The sequence below is a fragment of the Scyliorhinus torazame genome, chromosome 14 (assembly GCF_047496885.1).
Source record: "Scyliorhinus torazame isolate Kashiwa2021f chromosome 14, sScyTor2.1, whole genome shotgun sequence".
Classification (NCBI taxonomy): domain Eukaryota; kingdom Metazoa; phylum Chordata; class Chondrichthyes; order Carcharhiniformes; family Scyliorhinidae; genus Scyliorhinus; species Scyliorhinus torazame.
In genome coordinates this window covers 127,153,661-127,169,403 of record NC_092720.1, presented here as the reverse complement: position 1 = coordinate 127,169,403, position 15,743 = coordinate 127,153,661, and the positions used below count along the sequence as shown (strand labels likewise).

The 15,743-nt window shown below is 43.0% G+C and overlaps 1 protein-coding gene across 2 annotated transcripts in view; it reads left to right on the top strand.

Moving 5' to 3' along the window:
• The window catches only part of ppp1r7 (protein phosphatase 1, regulatory (inhibitor) subunit 7), a 47,485-nt gene extending 31,742 nt beyond the window's left edge, over positions 1-15,743 (top strand). The window contains exons 7-10 of one of the 2 annotated variants that reach the window (XM_072474850.1): positions 1,282-1,398; positions 3,245-3,349; positions 8,397-8,483; positions 12,089-15,743. In XM_072474850.1, coding sequence (XP_072330951.1) covers positions 1,282-1,398; positions 3,245-3,349; positions 8,397-8,483; positions 12,089-12,265 — 486 coding nt within the window. In that variant the 3' untranslated portion in view covers positions 12,266-15,743. The remainder of the gene's footprint in view (positions 1-1,281; positions 1,399-3,244; positions 3,350-8,396; positions 8,484-12,088) is intronic. The other variant, XM_072474851.1, reaches the window with a different exon arrangement.

Sequence of the window (15,743 nt, the reverse complement as noted above, 5' to 3'; positions counted from 1 at the left end):
CTCCCGCCCGCTGTCACCGGAAGTCGATCTTGTCTGATTTTAGATGTTTTGATTTGAAGTTACTTAACAGTGCCCCATTAGTATTGAGCGTTGCTTCTATTTATGATCGTGGTAAATCTGGATTAAATGTTTCAGTTATTTAAATGACTTGCTATCTGTGCACAGGTCTGGCTTTTAAATCTGCCGCGAGTGTAAATTGAGGATTAGTATGGTGGAGGATAACGGTGTTGGTGTGCTCCATAAACCCCAGATTGTTCCAATCACATTGTGAACCACATTTCTCAGAGGGTGTGCTGGGCAGGAGAGGGAGGTAGTATTTGGCTTTGATTGCATGGAGGATGGAGTTCTTGTTACAACTGCACAGGACGTTGGTAAGAGCGGACCTGCATAGAGTTTAGGTACTCTTATTTAAAAGGGATATACTTGGAGGCAGTTCAGAAAAGGTAATTGGGCTGATTCCAGTGATGAAATGATTGTCTTATGAAGAAAGATTGAGACTGTATTCCATAGAATCCCAACAGGCCATCCAGGCTGCACTGATCCTCTCTGAAAGAACACCCTACCTAGGCCACTCCTCTGCCCTGTACCCATAACTCGACCTAACCTACACTAAGGGGAATTTGTAGCATGGGCAATCCACCTAACCTGCACATCTTTGGACTGTGGGGGGAAACCAGAGCACCCGGAGAAAAACCACGTAGACAGGTAGAACATTCATATTCCATTTAGTCACCCAAGGCTGGAATTGAACACTGGAGCTGTGATACAGCAGTTCTAACCACTGCGTCACCGTGCCGCTCACACTGGATGTAAGAAGAATGAGAGTTTATCGTATTGAAACATATAAGATTCTGACGGGGCTTGTCAGCATCGATGCTGAGAGGATGTTTCCCCTCATAGGAGAATCTAAAACTAGGGGGCACGGTTTCAAAGTGAGGGGTCTGCCATTTAAGACAACGAGGACTAATGTATTCTGAGAGTCGTTAATCTTTGCAATTCTGTACCCCTGAGAACAGTGGAAGCTGAGTCATGAATATGTTCATGAGTTAGAGTCTTGATCTACAACAGAGTTGAGGGTATGGGGGGCAGGCAGGAAAGTGGAGTTGAGGCCACAATCAGACCAGCCATGATCTTATTGAGTGTCCGAGTAGGCCCAAGGGGGTCAAATGACCTAATCCTCCTATCTCTTCTCCTCTTTTATTGTGTTCTATTCATAATTCATATCGATGGGGCAGAGGAGGGTGGTAGTAATTTAAAAAAAAATCTTTGTAATTTTTTCAGGTTATAGAAAATATTGACAATTTGAAGAAACTCAGCAGTTTGTTTCTGGGTAAAAACAAAATCACCAAATTGCAGAACCTGGATGGGCTGACGAATCTCACTGTCCTCAGTATACAGGTAATCGCTGACCCCAGGCATGCGGATACTGTAAGGACCCTCCTGTTTAAACCTGACTTTCCTTGTGTATTCCTTTATTTTCTGTTATTCTATGCCTTTATAACTTGCGTGCCTGGACAGTGGCTAGGACAAATGCCTTCAGATGGACTAAAACAAAATGTCCCCGCCCCCCGGCAGATGGACTTGGCTGGCAGCCAATCAACTACTTTAATTTCCTGGGACTTGATTGGCTCTCGATGCTGAAAGACACAGACAGGCTCCATCTTGAAGAGCTAGATTTCACTTTTGATGTCGAGGCTTGCAGAGCCGAGTGTGTGTTCTCTCTCTGTCTCTCTATTCTCTCTCTCGCTTTTCACTCCTCTCTCTCTTCCCTTCTCTCTCTCTCTTTTCCCTTCTCTTCTCTCGCTCTCTCTCTCTCTCTCTCGCTCTCCTGATGATCTCTTTAAGGGCTTGAAGGAAAGTCCTTTCTCTCTCTCTGCACCGCAGCCAGTTAAACCTACAGGAAGATTCAGACCAGCTGCAGGCAGGCTGGATTGCTTGACAACCTTCTTTTAAATTCCCATGTGGAGCAGTCTAATCTTAACTAATTGAAGCTGAAGGTTAATCTGGTGGAAGTGGAGGCCAGTCAGAATTGAACATATCAGTGCCAAAGCCCAGTTTAATGAAATGACTCCCCAGAGGACATCTTACAGCGAATTCTGATTGAATGCACATGCCAGAAGAACCAATTTGACTGGTGGTTTTCAACACTCTGTGTCCTGGGAAGATAGCCGACTACAAAGACTTCAACAATAGCAACAAAGACACATTACGCTTTCTTCCATTTTTAATCCCTATTATTATTGTTTACCCTTCCTCTCCCACTCTGTGTGCATCTGTCTTGTATGTACTTGGGTAGAGGGTGGGACGGTAAACGGGGGAATATTTAGATTAGCAGGCCGTTATTCTAGTATCACCAATACGGGCTGGATTCTTCAGCCCACCCGCCGCAAGATAACCATGGGCGGGGTTAAACGTCCATTGGACCTCGGGCACGAATATCCGGTTGTCGGGCGGCGCATTCGGAGAATCCCGTCCTATATGTTTGTCTCTTTCCTTGTTATAAATAAACAGTTGTTGTGTTTTACTTACAAATCTGGTGCCTGTAAGTCATTGGAGCAGACAAGGGTCAAAGATCTCAGAAACTATATACAAATAATTGGTTAATTCACTTATGTTGGGACCTGTGGGGCTGGAATTGACCATGCACTTGCCCAGGGTGTCGTAACAATACTCACTACCCACTATGTTCAAACCAAGTAGTTCCTTTGGAATTTAGTCACTGAGCAAAGCAGGTCATTACTCCAAGACTACAAACTAATGATTAGCTAGCTTGACTCATTATTCAGACTTGTTGGATTCTTGTTCATTTAACTCTTAAGTAATCTTGTGCGCCAGTAGTACAATCAGTGGAATGATCCTAGCTGGGAAGGCTCCAATGACTTACAGGAGAATTAGCAGTTCTTTGTGCTAGGAAGTGTCATACTTCGATCTGCTCAACCTCTTGCAGTGCCCCTATGCACCTATGCTTGGTGGTCGGAAAATGTACGGTTTTAAATCTGCACCTAAATTTCCTAGGATCAAATAAATGGGGTGTAACCTTGTGATGTAAAAGTCTGGCATTCACGTCTAACAGAAAACAATTGTGTGGAAATCGCGGCTGTTTATTTAGGAGAAAACCATTGATGGTTTTGTGCCCAGTTGACCAGAAATTAAGTTTCAGTGACTAACCTGCTACTGACTGTACTTGTTAATGCAAGTTAAGCATTGATGGTTGGTTCTGATGCACTGTGATCTTTCCTTGCAGAGTAACCGGCTGACAAAGATAGAAGGGATGCAAAGCCTGGTTAACCTGCAGGAGCTTTACCTGAGTCACAATGGCATAGAGGTGATTGAAGGCTTGGAGAATAATGTGAGTCACTGTGCAACATGCTCCCGTCGATGCTCAGAATGAACACTTATCCATATAACAAGGGTGGAACGGAGGCATTCCAAATCTTTAGTAATAAACTAGGCAGTGCAATGTGTTATACAGTTTTGCACCTCGACTCCACGGATGGATGTTAATATACACACTGAGACTTTACAGTGTGAGGTGCAGTCTTCAGTGACGTGGGTTTTCTGAATGAAAGATGAAAGGAGCAAGCGAATGAACCTGCATTTCGATAGTACCTTAGCTCGCAAGGGCTTCACAGCCAATTCTTCTCGTGTAGCTGCCATTGTGGGAAACAGCAGCCAATTTGCACATAGTGAGGCTCCACAAACATCAAAGAAACACTTGACTGTAATAATTTTTTGGGTGTTGGTTGAGGGATAAACGTTGACCAGAGCGCACAAAACTCTTGATCTTCCAATCGTGCTGTGGAGTCTTTTACCTCCTACTGTGGAGGGCGACAGCATTGCTGTTTAACATCTCATTCCAAATATAACACCTCTAGCTTTGCACCAATCCCTCCGTACTCCACTAAATTGTCAACCTGGAGTAAATACTGAACTCTCTGACCGAGGTGAGGGTGTTCCAACTGAGCCAAGGTTAACAGCTGTAAAAGATATTTTGACAATTTTGTCTCTTTTAAAATAGTACATTCGTCTTTACTCTTGTATTTCTGTATAAAATCCATTATCCTTAGACAGCACCTTCCGAACCCATGGCCGCTACCATCTAGCAGGACAAGGGCATCAGATACATGGGAACAGCACCACCTGGAAGTTCCCTTCCAGGACACTTACCATCCTGACTTTATCACTGTTCCCTCATTGCCATTGGGTCAAAATCCTGGAAGTCCCTCCTTAACAGTACTGTGGATATACCCACACCACATGGATTGCACATTCTCCCCGTGTCTGGGTGGGTTTTCTCTGGGTGGTCCGGTTTCCTACCACAGTCCAAAGATGTGCAGGTTAGGTGGATTGGCCATGCTAAGTTGCCCCTTAGTGTCTAGGGATGTGTAGGTTAGGTTAAGGGTTTATTGGGATAGGCTTGGACGTGGGCTTGGGTGGAGTGCTCTTTCAGAGGGTCAGTGCGGACTCGATGGGCCGAATAGCCTCCTGCACTATAGGGATTTTATGATCACAAAGATACAAATTAGCATTTAGTACATAGTTTTCTGCATCAATCTCTCGCTGTCTGAATCTTACTGGATACTTTTCTAGTCTGCAATTGTATTTGTTTATAGTTGTAACTTCATCTATGCTCACATTTATAAATCACAGATAAGAGAATTCTCCCTCACATTGATTGTAGCAAAGCTGTGAACCAGTTCTTTGTGTGAAAGTAGTTTACAGGTATACGCACATTGCACAAAGAAAATGCAATTGGTGTATGGTTGTATTTTGCTCTTTCCGTAATTTTGTTTTTGAAATATAAGTTGATGTCACATCTCTATAATACAACAGAAGTTTAGAGCTGGTCCTGTAATAATTAATTAATAAATGTTCAAATATTTTTATTGATTTAAAATTGATGAAGTATTTGATAGGCTGACTGTCCTTAAAGTTCATAAGGCACCAGGACCAGATGAGATGCATCCAAGAATACTGAGGAAAGTGAGGCATTGACCATAATCTTCCAATCCTCCCTTGTTACAAGGGTGGTGCCAGAGCACTGGAGAATTGTCAATGCCATAATCTTGTTCAGAAAGGGTGAAAATATAAGTCCAGCATCTACTGGCCAGTCATTTAACTTCGGTATTGGGGAAGCTTTTAGAAATGGTGATTTGAGACAGATTTAACAGTCACTTGAGCAAATGCAGGTTAATTAATGAAAGTCAGCATGGATTGAAGGGCAAATTGTGTTTAGCTGACGTGCTGGAGTTTTTTGAAAAGGTAACAGCGGGTTGATGAGGGTAATGCCACTGATGCCAAAAGCCATTTGATAAAGTGCCGCACAAGAGACTTGTGAGCATAATTAGAGCTGCTGGAATCAAAGGGACAGGAGCAACACTGATAGGAAATTGGCTGAGTGGCAGGAAACAGAGTGGTGAAAGGGTGTTTATAGTGGTGTTCCCCAGGGGTTGCTGTTAGAACCCCTGCTCTTCCTGATCATAGAATCCCTACAGTGCAGAAGGAGGCCATTTGGCCCATCAAGTCAGCACCGACCCTCTGAAAGAACACCCTACCCAGGCCCATTCCCTAGCCCTATCCCCATAACGCTACCTAACTTGCATAAATTTGGATACTAAAGGGCAATTTAGCATGGGTAATCCGCCTAACCTGCACATCTTTGGACAGTGGGACGAAACTGGAGCACCCGGAGGAAACCCACGCAGACACAGGATGCTTTTCTAATTGGAGGGCTGTGACCAGTGGTGTTCCACAGGGATCAGTGCTGGGACCTTTGCTGTTCGTAGTATATATAAATGATTTGGAGGAAAATGTAACTGGTCTGATTAGTAAGATTGCAGACGACACAAAGGTAGGTGGAATTGCGGATAGCGATGAGGACTGTCAGAGGATACAGCAGGATTTAGATTGTTTGAGACTTGGGCGGAGAGCTGGCAGATGGAGTTTAATCCGGACAAATGTGAGGTAATGCATTTTGGAAGGTCTAATGCAGGTAGGGAATATACAGTGAATGGTAGAACCCTCAAGAGTATTGAAAGTCAAAGAGATCTAGGAGTACAGGTCCACAGGTCACTGAAAGGGGCAACACAGGTGGAGAAGGTAGTCAAGAAGGCATACGGCATGCTTGCCTTCATTGGCCGGGGCATTGAGTATAAGAATTGGCAAGTCATGTTGCAGCTGTATAGAACCTTAGTTAGGCCACACTTGGAGTATAGTGTTCAATTCTGGTTGCCACACTACCAGAAGGATGTGGAGGCTTTAGAGAGGGTGCAGAAGAGATTTACCAGAATGTTGCCTGGTATGGAGGGCATTAGCTATGAGGAGCGGTTGAATAAACTCGGTTTGTTCTCACTGGAACGGAGGTTGAGGGGCGACCTGATAGAGGTCGACAAAATTATGAGGGGCATAGACAGAGTGGATATTCAGAGGCTTTTCCCCGGGGTAGAGGAGTCAATTACTAGGGGGCATAGGTTTAAGGTGAGAGGGGCAAGGTTTAGAGGAGATGTACGAGGCAAGTTTTTTACGCAGAGGGTAGTGGGTGCCTGGTACTCGCTACCGGAGGAGGTGGTGGAAGCAGGGACGATAGTGACATTTAAGGGACATCTTGACAAATACATGAATAGGATGGGAATAGAGGGATACGGACCCAGGAAATGTAGAAGATTATAGTTTAGTCGGGCAGCATGGTCGGCACGGGCTTGGAGGGCCGAAGGGCCTGTTCCTGTGCTGTACATTTCTTTGTTCTTTGTTCACAGGGAAAACATGCAAACTCCATGCAGATAGTCACCAAAGGCTGGAATTGAACCCGGATCCCTGGTGCTGTGAGGCAGCAGTGCTAACCACTGTGCCGCCGTATTGACCTATAGCAATGACCTAGACTTTGGTGTATAGGGCACAATTCAAAATTTGCAGACAGTACAAAATTTGAAAGCATTATGTAGTGTGGGGAGGATAATGTTAAACTTCAAAAGGGCGTAGACAGGTTTGTGTAAATGGGTGGACAAGTGGCAGATGAAATTTAATGCAGAGATATGATTCTTTCGGAAGAAAGAGTGGGGAGAGACCATATAAAATAAAGGGTGTGATTCTGAAGTGAGTGCAGAAGCAGAGGGGCCTGGAGGTACATGTGCATAAACCCTTGATGGTGACAGGAAAGATTGAGAGAGCAGTTAATAAAGCACCCAGAATCCTGGGCTTTATAGGGGCAGATTACAAAAGCAAGGAAGTTATGATGAACCTGTGAAATACACTGTGTCAGCCTCAATTGCAGTATTGCATCCATTTCTGGACACACATTTTAGGAAGGCAAGAGTGTGGAAAGATTTGCGACAATGGTTGCCGAGCTGAGAACTTCAGCTTGTAGATAGATTGGAGAAGTTGGTGGTTTTACTCCTTGGGAAAGGGAAGGTTGAGAGGAGATATGATCGAGAGAAAGTGTTCTCATTGGTGCTGCCAGAGAATGAAATGGAGATAAATTCAATTGTAGCTTTCAAAAGCAAATTGGATCATTATGTGAAAAGGAAATATTTGCCGGGTTCTTGGGGGAGGGCAGAATAGGAGAGTGGTACCAGGTGAATTGCTCTTGCAAGGAACCAGCACAGATGCGATGGGCCAAAAGATTCTATGATACTTTTGCAGTTCAGGATCAAGATAGCATCTGATAATGGGAATTTTCAACCAGCCCTTGGTGGCAGATTGATATCTAAACAGGATATGTCCACTCTGAAAGCACTATGGATTGATCAACCCACGGGGCTCATTATTGGGACTTGGAGGGGTAGGTCTGTCACTGGGACTCTTCCTACTCAATTACATACGAACATATGTACGAACATACAAATTATGAGCTGGAGGAGGCCACTCGCTCCTTGAGCCTGCTCTGCCATTCAATAAGATCTTGGCTGATCTGATTGTAACCTCAACCCCAAGTTCCTGCCTGCACCATATAACCTTTCACTCCCTCGTTAATCAAGAATCTGTCTAGCTCTACCTTAAAAACATTCAGAGATTCAAAAATTCCAGATAAGCCTGCAAACCCCAGTGCCCTAGATGATAACTGGATAAACTCTCCAGTATCTTTGTGCATATCCAGCGATCTGTAAGCCTGGCTCTGGCACCATGAGCCTAAGCTTTCTGAATGTCGGTAAATGTGTGATTCCATGGGGAGAGTGGAAACACTCCATATCAAGAGAAAATTCTCTGAGTTAGCTTTTTCAACAGTTTGGCTTTCAAATCCATGGTGATGGATTTTAAATGAATGACTCCACTCTACCTGTGCCTGTACAAGCTAGTGTGACTGCATCTGGTTTTCTGATCAAAGCTCACTATTGTAAACTGCATAACTTGACTATTTGGAACCTGTGTTGCCTAGTTTCACATCTGTCTCTCTGTTCCAGAAAAAGTTAACGACTTTGGATATAGCAACCAATAAGATCAAGAAGATTGAAAATATCAGTCACCTGACAGAACTTCAGGAATTTTGGGTAGGTTTATTTGAACAAACCTCTAATGAGCATTCCAATGCGCAGAGGCATTCCCCCAGCCCCCCAGAGATTAATAGATTAATTTCTAGTTTTAGAGGAACCGGTTTCCTGTTGAAATTAGTGAGCATGTAATGGATGTAATTTTACACACTGACCCAAGGCTCAGTTATACACTATATGCAATGTCTTGAAGGACATGAAAGGTTTTTGGCATGTTAAGACGGGGTGAAGATTGTGTTTTATGGAAACAAAATTGCCGAATTTTGGCTTAGTTGGGGATAGGGTCATGAGCATAACTTGCAAATCCCAGTTAAAAATGGCATTTAAGTGGGGATAAATGAAAATATATTTTCATCACTTTACTGTAGGTGATGTAAGCAATTCTCGATGCAGAGGAGCAACTTATTGAAATAGTTAATGTTTAAAAAATACAGGTTCCTTAATTAGACAAGATGGGGAAAATTGTCATTGAGACAATAAAGTGAAAGTAATAAAGTGGGTTTTCAAATGGACAGTGGGCAGAATGATGGTCTGTACTGTATGATTCAGTGTTAAGGGTCTTAAAGGAGATGACAAGTGGAGAAGCCTACAGTTTTGGAAAGGTATTTAATTGTGGCTGAAGATTTGGTCACTGAAGGTGGAGTTGAAGGAATAGTGGGAGGATGAAATGTACTAGAGGGGATGTATGACTGGGGAAGATTGTAGAGATGGTTATAGAGTTATAGAGAGTCATGCATTTTTGCGAATGGAATGAGGACCTTCGGCCCATCGTGTTCATGCTGGCCATGCAGCAACTATATTCTAATTCCATTTTCCAGCACTTGGTCCGTAGACTTGTATGCTATGCTGTTTCAAGTGCTCATCTAAATACTTCTTGAATATTATGAGAGTTCCTGTCTCTACCACCTTTTTAGGAAGTGAATTCCAGATTCTCACCACTCTAAATCTCCTTCCCCTTATCTTAAATCTGTGCCCCTAGATATTGACCCCTCCACTAAGGGGAAAAGTACCTTCCTACACACCCTGCCTATGTCCCTCATCATTTTATACGCCTCAATCAGGGCCCCCCTGAGCCTTCTCTGCTCCGGGGAAAATAACCCCAGCCTATCCAGTCTCTCTTGATAGCTGAAACACTCCAGCTCAGGCAACATCCTGGTGAATCTCCTCTGCAGCCTCGCCAGTGCAATCACTTCCTTCCTATAGTGTGGTGACCAGAACTGCACACAGCTCTCCAGCTGGGCCTAACCAGAGTATACAGCTTCAACATAACCTCTCTGCTCTTATATTCAGTGCCTTGGTTAATAAAGGCAAGAATCCCGTAAGCCTTCTTAACCACCTTATCTACCTGTCTTGTATTCAGAGATCTGTGGACATGCACACTGAGGTCCCTTTGATCCTCTGTACTTCCTAGGGCCCAGCCGATCATTGTATATTCCCTTGCCTTGTTAGTCCTCCCAAAATGGAATACCTTGCACTTTTCATGGTTACTTTCCTCTTGCCACTCTTCTGCCCATCTACCCAGCCCGTCTAAATTGTCCTGTAATCTAACGCTTTGCTCCTCATTATTTACCCCACAACCAATTTTTGTGTCATCTACGAACTTACTTATCATACCTCCTACATTCGCATCCAAATCATTAATGTATACTACAAACAGCAAGGGACCCAGAACCCAACACTGTGGAACACCACTGGACGCAAGCTTCCAGTCACAAAAACAGCCTTCAACCATCACCCTCTGCCTTCTGCCGCTAAACCATTTTTAGAACCAGTTTCCCAAATTGCCCTGGATCCCATGGGCTCTTACCTTCATCAGCCTCCCATGTGGCACCTTGTCAAAAGCTTACTAAAGTCGATGTAGACTACATCATCTGCTCTATCCCTCTATCTTCATCTACAAACCTAGTCACCCAAAAAAAATTAACAACAATTGGTGGGGTAAAGGCGTGAAGGAGTTTGATGAGAAGCAATTTAAAAGTACTATTTTGACACAACTGGTTCCCCATTCTCCAGTGAGGAGAGAGAGATAATGAATAAGAGGAACTTGGTACAGGACAGGGTACGGGTGGCTTTGTTCTGGACAAGTTGGTGTTAGTGAGGGATCGAAAGCCAGCAAGGAGTGCAATTAAGTATTTGAACCAAGGGTGATGAGGAATGGGGGAGGTCACATTTTGGTGACTGCGGGGCTCTAGCAGGCAGCATTGCATGTGACTTGCTGCTAGTTATAAACTCTGGGTCAAATGAGCTGTCAAGGTTTCATGTTCTGCTTCAGCCTGAGTAAATGGTTTGAAAGAAAGTTAGGGCCATAGGTGAGTGAGCAAAGTTTATGGTAGGAGCTGAATGGTTTTGGTCCAGAGGAAGATTTTGTGGAGCTGAAAGTGATGATGGAGTAGCAGAGCAGAATACTGTTGATTTTATGGAGTCTATTACTGTGACGCAGTATATCAATAAAAGAGGGAGCCCACCAAGGCCCTTGGGGAACTCAAATGTCCATGTGAGGGCAGGAAGAGAAGCCATCGCTGGGATGTTCAGCTGTATTCTAGCAGGCAGGATCGAAGGGCAAGTAGGGAGTTTATGCCTCAGTTGTACAGGGCCCTAGTGAGACCACATTTGGAGAACTGTGTACAGGATTGGTCAGGATATTTAAAGAAAAATGGAAATTTATTGGAAGCAGTTCAGAGAAGGTTCACCAGACTGATACTTGGAATGGATGAGTTGCCTTATGAGGAAAGGTTGGACAGGCTAGGCCTCTATCCACCGGAGTTTGGAAGAGAAAGAGTTGACTTGATTGAAACATATAGGATCCTGAGGGGACTTGACAGGGTGGATATGGAAAGGATGTTTCCTTTTGTGGGAGAATCTAGAACTAGGGGTCGCTGTTTAAGAATAAGGGGCCACCTATTTAAAGCGGAAATGAGGTGAAATTTTTCTGAGAGTCGTGAGTCTTTGGAACTCTCTTCCTGAAAAGGTAGTGAAAGCAGAGTTTTTGAATGCTTTTAGGGCAGAGGTGGATAGATTCTTGATAAGCAAAAGGGGGTTAGGCAGTAGGCGGGGTGCAGATTTGAGGTTCTCCTCAGATCAGTCATGATCTTATTAAATGGAGCAGGGCTCGAGGGACTGAATGGCCTACTCCTTGTTCATATATAATCCTACTGAGGTAAGGATGAGTAATGCACAAGCCGATCAAGGTGGACATTATTTATTGATCTGGTTAGCACCTGTTGATAAGCAGGGTGGAAGCCAGACTGGAGGCATTTGAACATAGTCCTTGGAACACAAGGACTTTGATGGTTTACAAAGAGATTGGCGAATATTTGGGCAAGGATGGATGGTTTATGGAAGGTGATTGAGAGGGAGTGAGGCAGTGCCCGAGGAAAGGGAGACACTAAGAATGGGAATTAGAACCGGTAGCTTCTACTGAAAATTTAACACGGGCACTATGGGCCGAATGGCCACCTCCTGTGATTATTTCAAATTCGAGCAGAAGCAAGATTATTTTATAATGCACCTTTAGCTTGTTTGTGAAACACGCTGCATTAGATGCTACCTTGAGATTGTCTTGTCTGCCTTGGGTTTTGAAAAGTTTCCCTGCCTTGAATTTTCAGATGAATGATAATTTAATCGAGCACTGGAGTGACCTTGATGAGCTGAAGAATGCCAAAGATCTACAGACCGTGTATCTTGAGGGTAACCCGCTGCAAAAGGACCCACATTATCGGCGGAAAGTAATCTTGTCCCTCCCCTCTGTGCGACAGATCGATGCGACCTTTATCCGATTCTGAACGGAGAGCAACTCCTCATCACTGACTCATTTGGAGGGAACTCCAATGTGTTTTACTTGACTGAGGTTCTTAAAAGTATTTGATGAAAGCACTAAATTATAGCTAAATAACCCGATGCATGATTTTGTTATTGACTCCTGTCTGATGAACATGCTCCTGTGTTTTGGTTTGTTCATCTTGTATACTGCAGCCTTTGCACAGTTTCTAAGGTGACCCAGAACTTGATCCTTCGCCTGTGAGGAGAAAATGAGTCTGTTTGATTTTTTTTTTTTTGTTGTAAGGAATGAACATTAAAAGCACTGAAATTGTATGGTCTGCAATTCCATGAGAAATGGAGATAGATCGGCTCTCCCTTTCGCTAATGTGATACAGAATGGTCTCAGAAGATGGTGTTAACCATTTCAAGTGGGGCGATAACCAGGAGCTTTCCAATAACGGGCAGTATTGCAGACCGCCAGCGATATGTTAGCGAAGTACATAATGCTGCTCCCGTTATATGGATACAACTTGTTTTCAAATCTTACAATTCACGCATTCGCAATAAGGCATGCAAAATTATGAGTGTTCACTCTTTGCTCTCTTATTTCCTGATTCTCCTCATTTTCCCGTCCAGTGTAATGATTGGTGTGTAGGTTACCTGAGCAATATTTTGTCTCCTTTTGTGTAGAAGCAGGGTCTGTTCCATGGGCACCCACCCTCTACTATGCACCTCCTCTGAACCAGCTAATACTAGGAATGTCAGGAAATGAAATGGTCCCCACATTGGAATGAAATTGGTAATATACATGGCTGGTGTGAGAGTTCACAGAAGTTTGCTCTCTTTGGCACATTACAAAAGGGAGTGAGGAGAAGGGGTTATGTTGCCCCTGACCTGGGTAGTGGTAATGGGTGAAGGAATGGAAACAGTTTTGTCCCCAACTCCGCTTTTACAATGTTGAGAGCGACGAGCTGACAATGTTGAGGGCTTGGAGAACTCTGATGTCTGATTCGTCTTGGCATTGGTCAAGTGTTTTATATTGCAAGCCTTCAGGAATGATCAGAGCAAGTGACCCCTTTTATATATTATCCCTTTAAATTTAAAATAAAAATCTTTCTGGGAAAGTTGCACTTTCATCTTTAATATCTGGAACGTGATTTCAAATCCAGTTCATCATAATAGCAGTCCCTATTTATTAGCTGTAAACCTGCTATGTAGAATGAAATTCACTTGTATCAATCCAGTTCTTAGTGGACGTCAGCATCAGAGTGCAAGGACTAATTTGACAATCTTATTCAGATGTCCAAGAAGTTTAAGAGTTTGAGACGGAATCTTCTTTCTCTCTCTCTCTCTCTCTCTCTCTCTCTCTCTCTCTCTTTCCCCCCCCCCCCCCGCCACCACACACATAATAGGGTGTCCAAAACTACATGTGTTTTAGGAACATAATCATATGAAGGAGTAGGCAATTTGGCCCTTCAAGTCTGTTCCACCATTCAGTGAGATCACGGCTGATCTACAGTCTTAATTCCATATGCCTGCAGTTGCCCTATTTCCCTTAATACGTTTGGAGAACAAAAATCTATGAAATCTGACCTAAAATCAACTGTTTGTGGAAGAGAGATCAATATTTTTTACCATCCTTTGTGTGTAAACATGTTTCCTTACTTCATTCCTGATAAGAAGCACCCCCCCCCCCCCACCCCCACCCCCACCCAACCAGTAGAAATGGTTTATCTCTGTCTACCCTATTTGTTTCCCTTAAGCTTGATCGAAGTTTCAAGATACTAACATTGTAAATGCTGGTGAGCCTACTTGCACTCCTTCCAAGGCTAATCTGTCCTCCTTAATGTGCAGTGCCCGGAACTGCCAAAATGTGGTCTAACCAGTGCTTTGTATAGCTGTAGCATAACTTCCATCCCCTTGTGTGCTATTCCTTTGGATGTAAAGACCAACATTCCCATGACTCTTTGAGTATTTTCTGTTCATGACGTTTTAATCGGTACCTAGATCTCTCAGTCCTATCTTTTCACCATTTAGAAAGTATTTGTTCTGTTCTATCCTTGTGTCTAAAGTGGATGACCTCACATTTGACTACATTGAAATTCATTTGTCACAGTTCTGCCTATTCACCAAATCTATCAATATCTTTGTAATTTTATATTTCGATTTACACTGCTTACAATGTTACCTAATCGTCAAGTCATAATGAATGGCTGATCCTTGTGGGACACTTGGTCACATTCTTCTAGTTGGAGCACTTGCTCATTAGCCCCACTTTCGGTCTGCTAATACTCTGCAAATTTCCTAACCAGGTCAACAATATTCCTCCAATTCAATGAGTTTCAACTTTAGCTAACAATCTTTTGTGCAGGACATGATCAGATACCTTCCCGAAGTCCATATTAATAACATCGGGAGGCTTTCCCTCTACTACTATGGTCACCTCTTCAAAAGGTTCAATCAGTATTGCCAGGAATGATCTTAATCCAACTGGTCTCCATGCTGACCTTCTCTGATCAGCTGGAACTTTTCAAGGTGTTCAGTTAGTCTATCCTTAATTGTAGACACTAACAATTTTCCAGCAACAAATGTTTGCGTAACTGGTCTGTCGACCCCTTGTTTCCCCACTATCCCCTTTCTTAAATATGTGTAATTTTCCTATCTCAAAGGATGGTGCTTGAACTGAGAGAAATTTGAAAGATTATTGTTAGAACATTTACAAAGTTCTCACCTACTCCCTTTAAAACCCTGCGATGGAAACCATCTTCCTCGGTATTTGTTACTCTTTAGCACCATTATTTGCTTCATTACTAATTTTGTTTATCTTAATTTTGTTAAGTCGCTGTCTGATGCAATGTTTGATTCCTTGGGATGTCTGCCATGTGGATCTCTTACTCTACTGTAAATATTGATGCAAGTAATTATTCAGCACTTTTGATATTTTCTTATTTGACAATATCACGACCCACATTGCCCGTAACCGCTCTCTTTTTCCTAATGCTAAAGTTTTTGTTGATTTTAATATCCCTTGCATGTTTATTTTCATGCTCCTACTATCTATCACCGTTTGCTGTTCTTCATCTTTCCCCTTTTCCAGGATCTGTGCTGCATTTTACATTTTTTGCATACTTTTTCCTTTAGTTTTATATTGTCTCTTACCTCTAGTTGTCTGAGCTGTACTTTTTGGAAAGTGGAGTTCTTGCCCTCTTTGGGGGTATAAATTGGGTCTATGTTGTATTAAATTATTTTTTTTACCATTCGCCACCGATTACTCTTCTGTCATTTTTCCCAATAACAGAGATGCCCAGTAAATGTGCCCTTGAAATGTGACCCAGAATTTTTCCTCAAACTCGCCATTCCTGTTCTACATGGTGCCTGATCAATAGCAGACGGCAGCTTCTGAGACCAGCGGTAGTACTGCGTAATATTGCTAAAACATGGTGTTGACATTCTATAACATTGTATAAATCTCTGTAAATAAAGTTCCTGCACAGTTAGAAA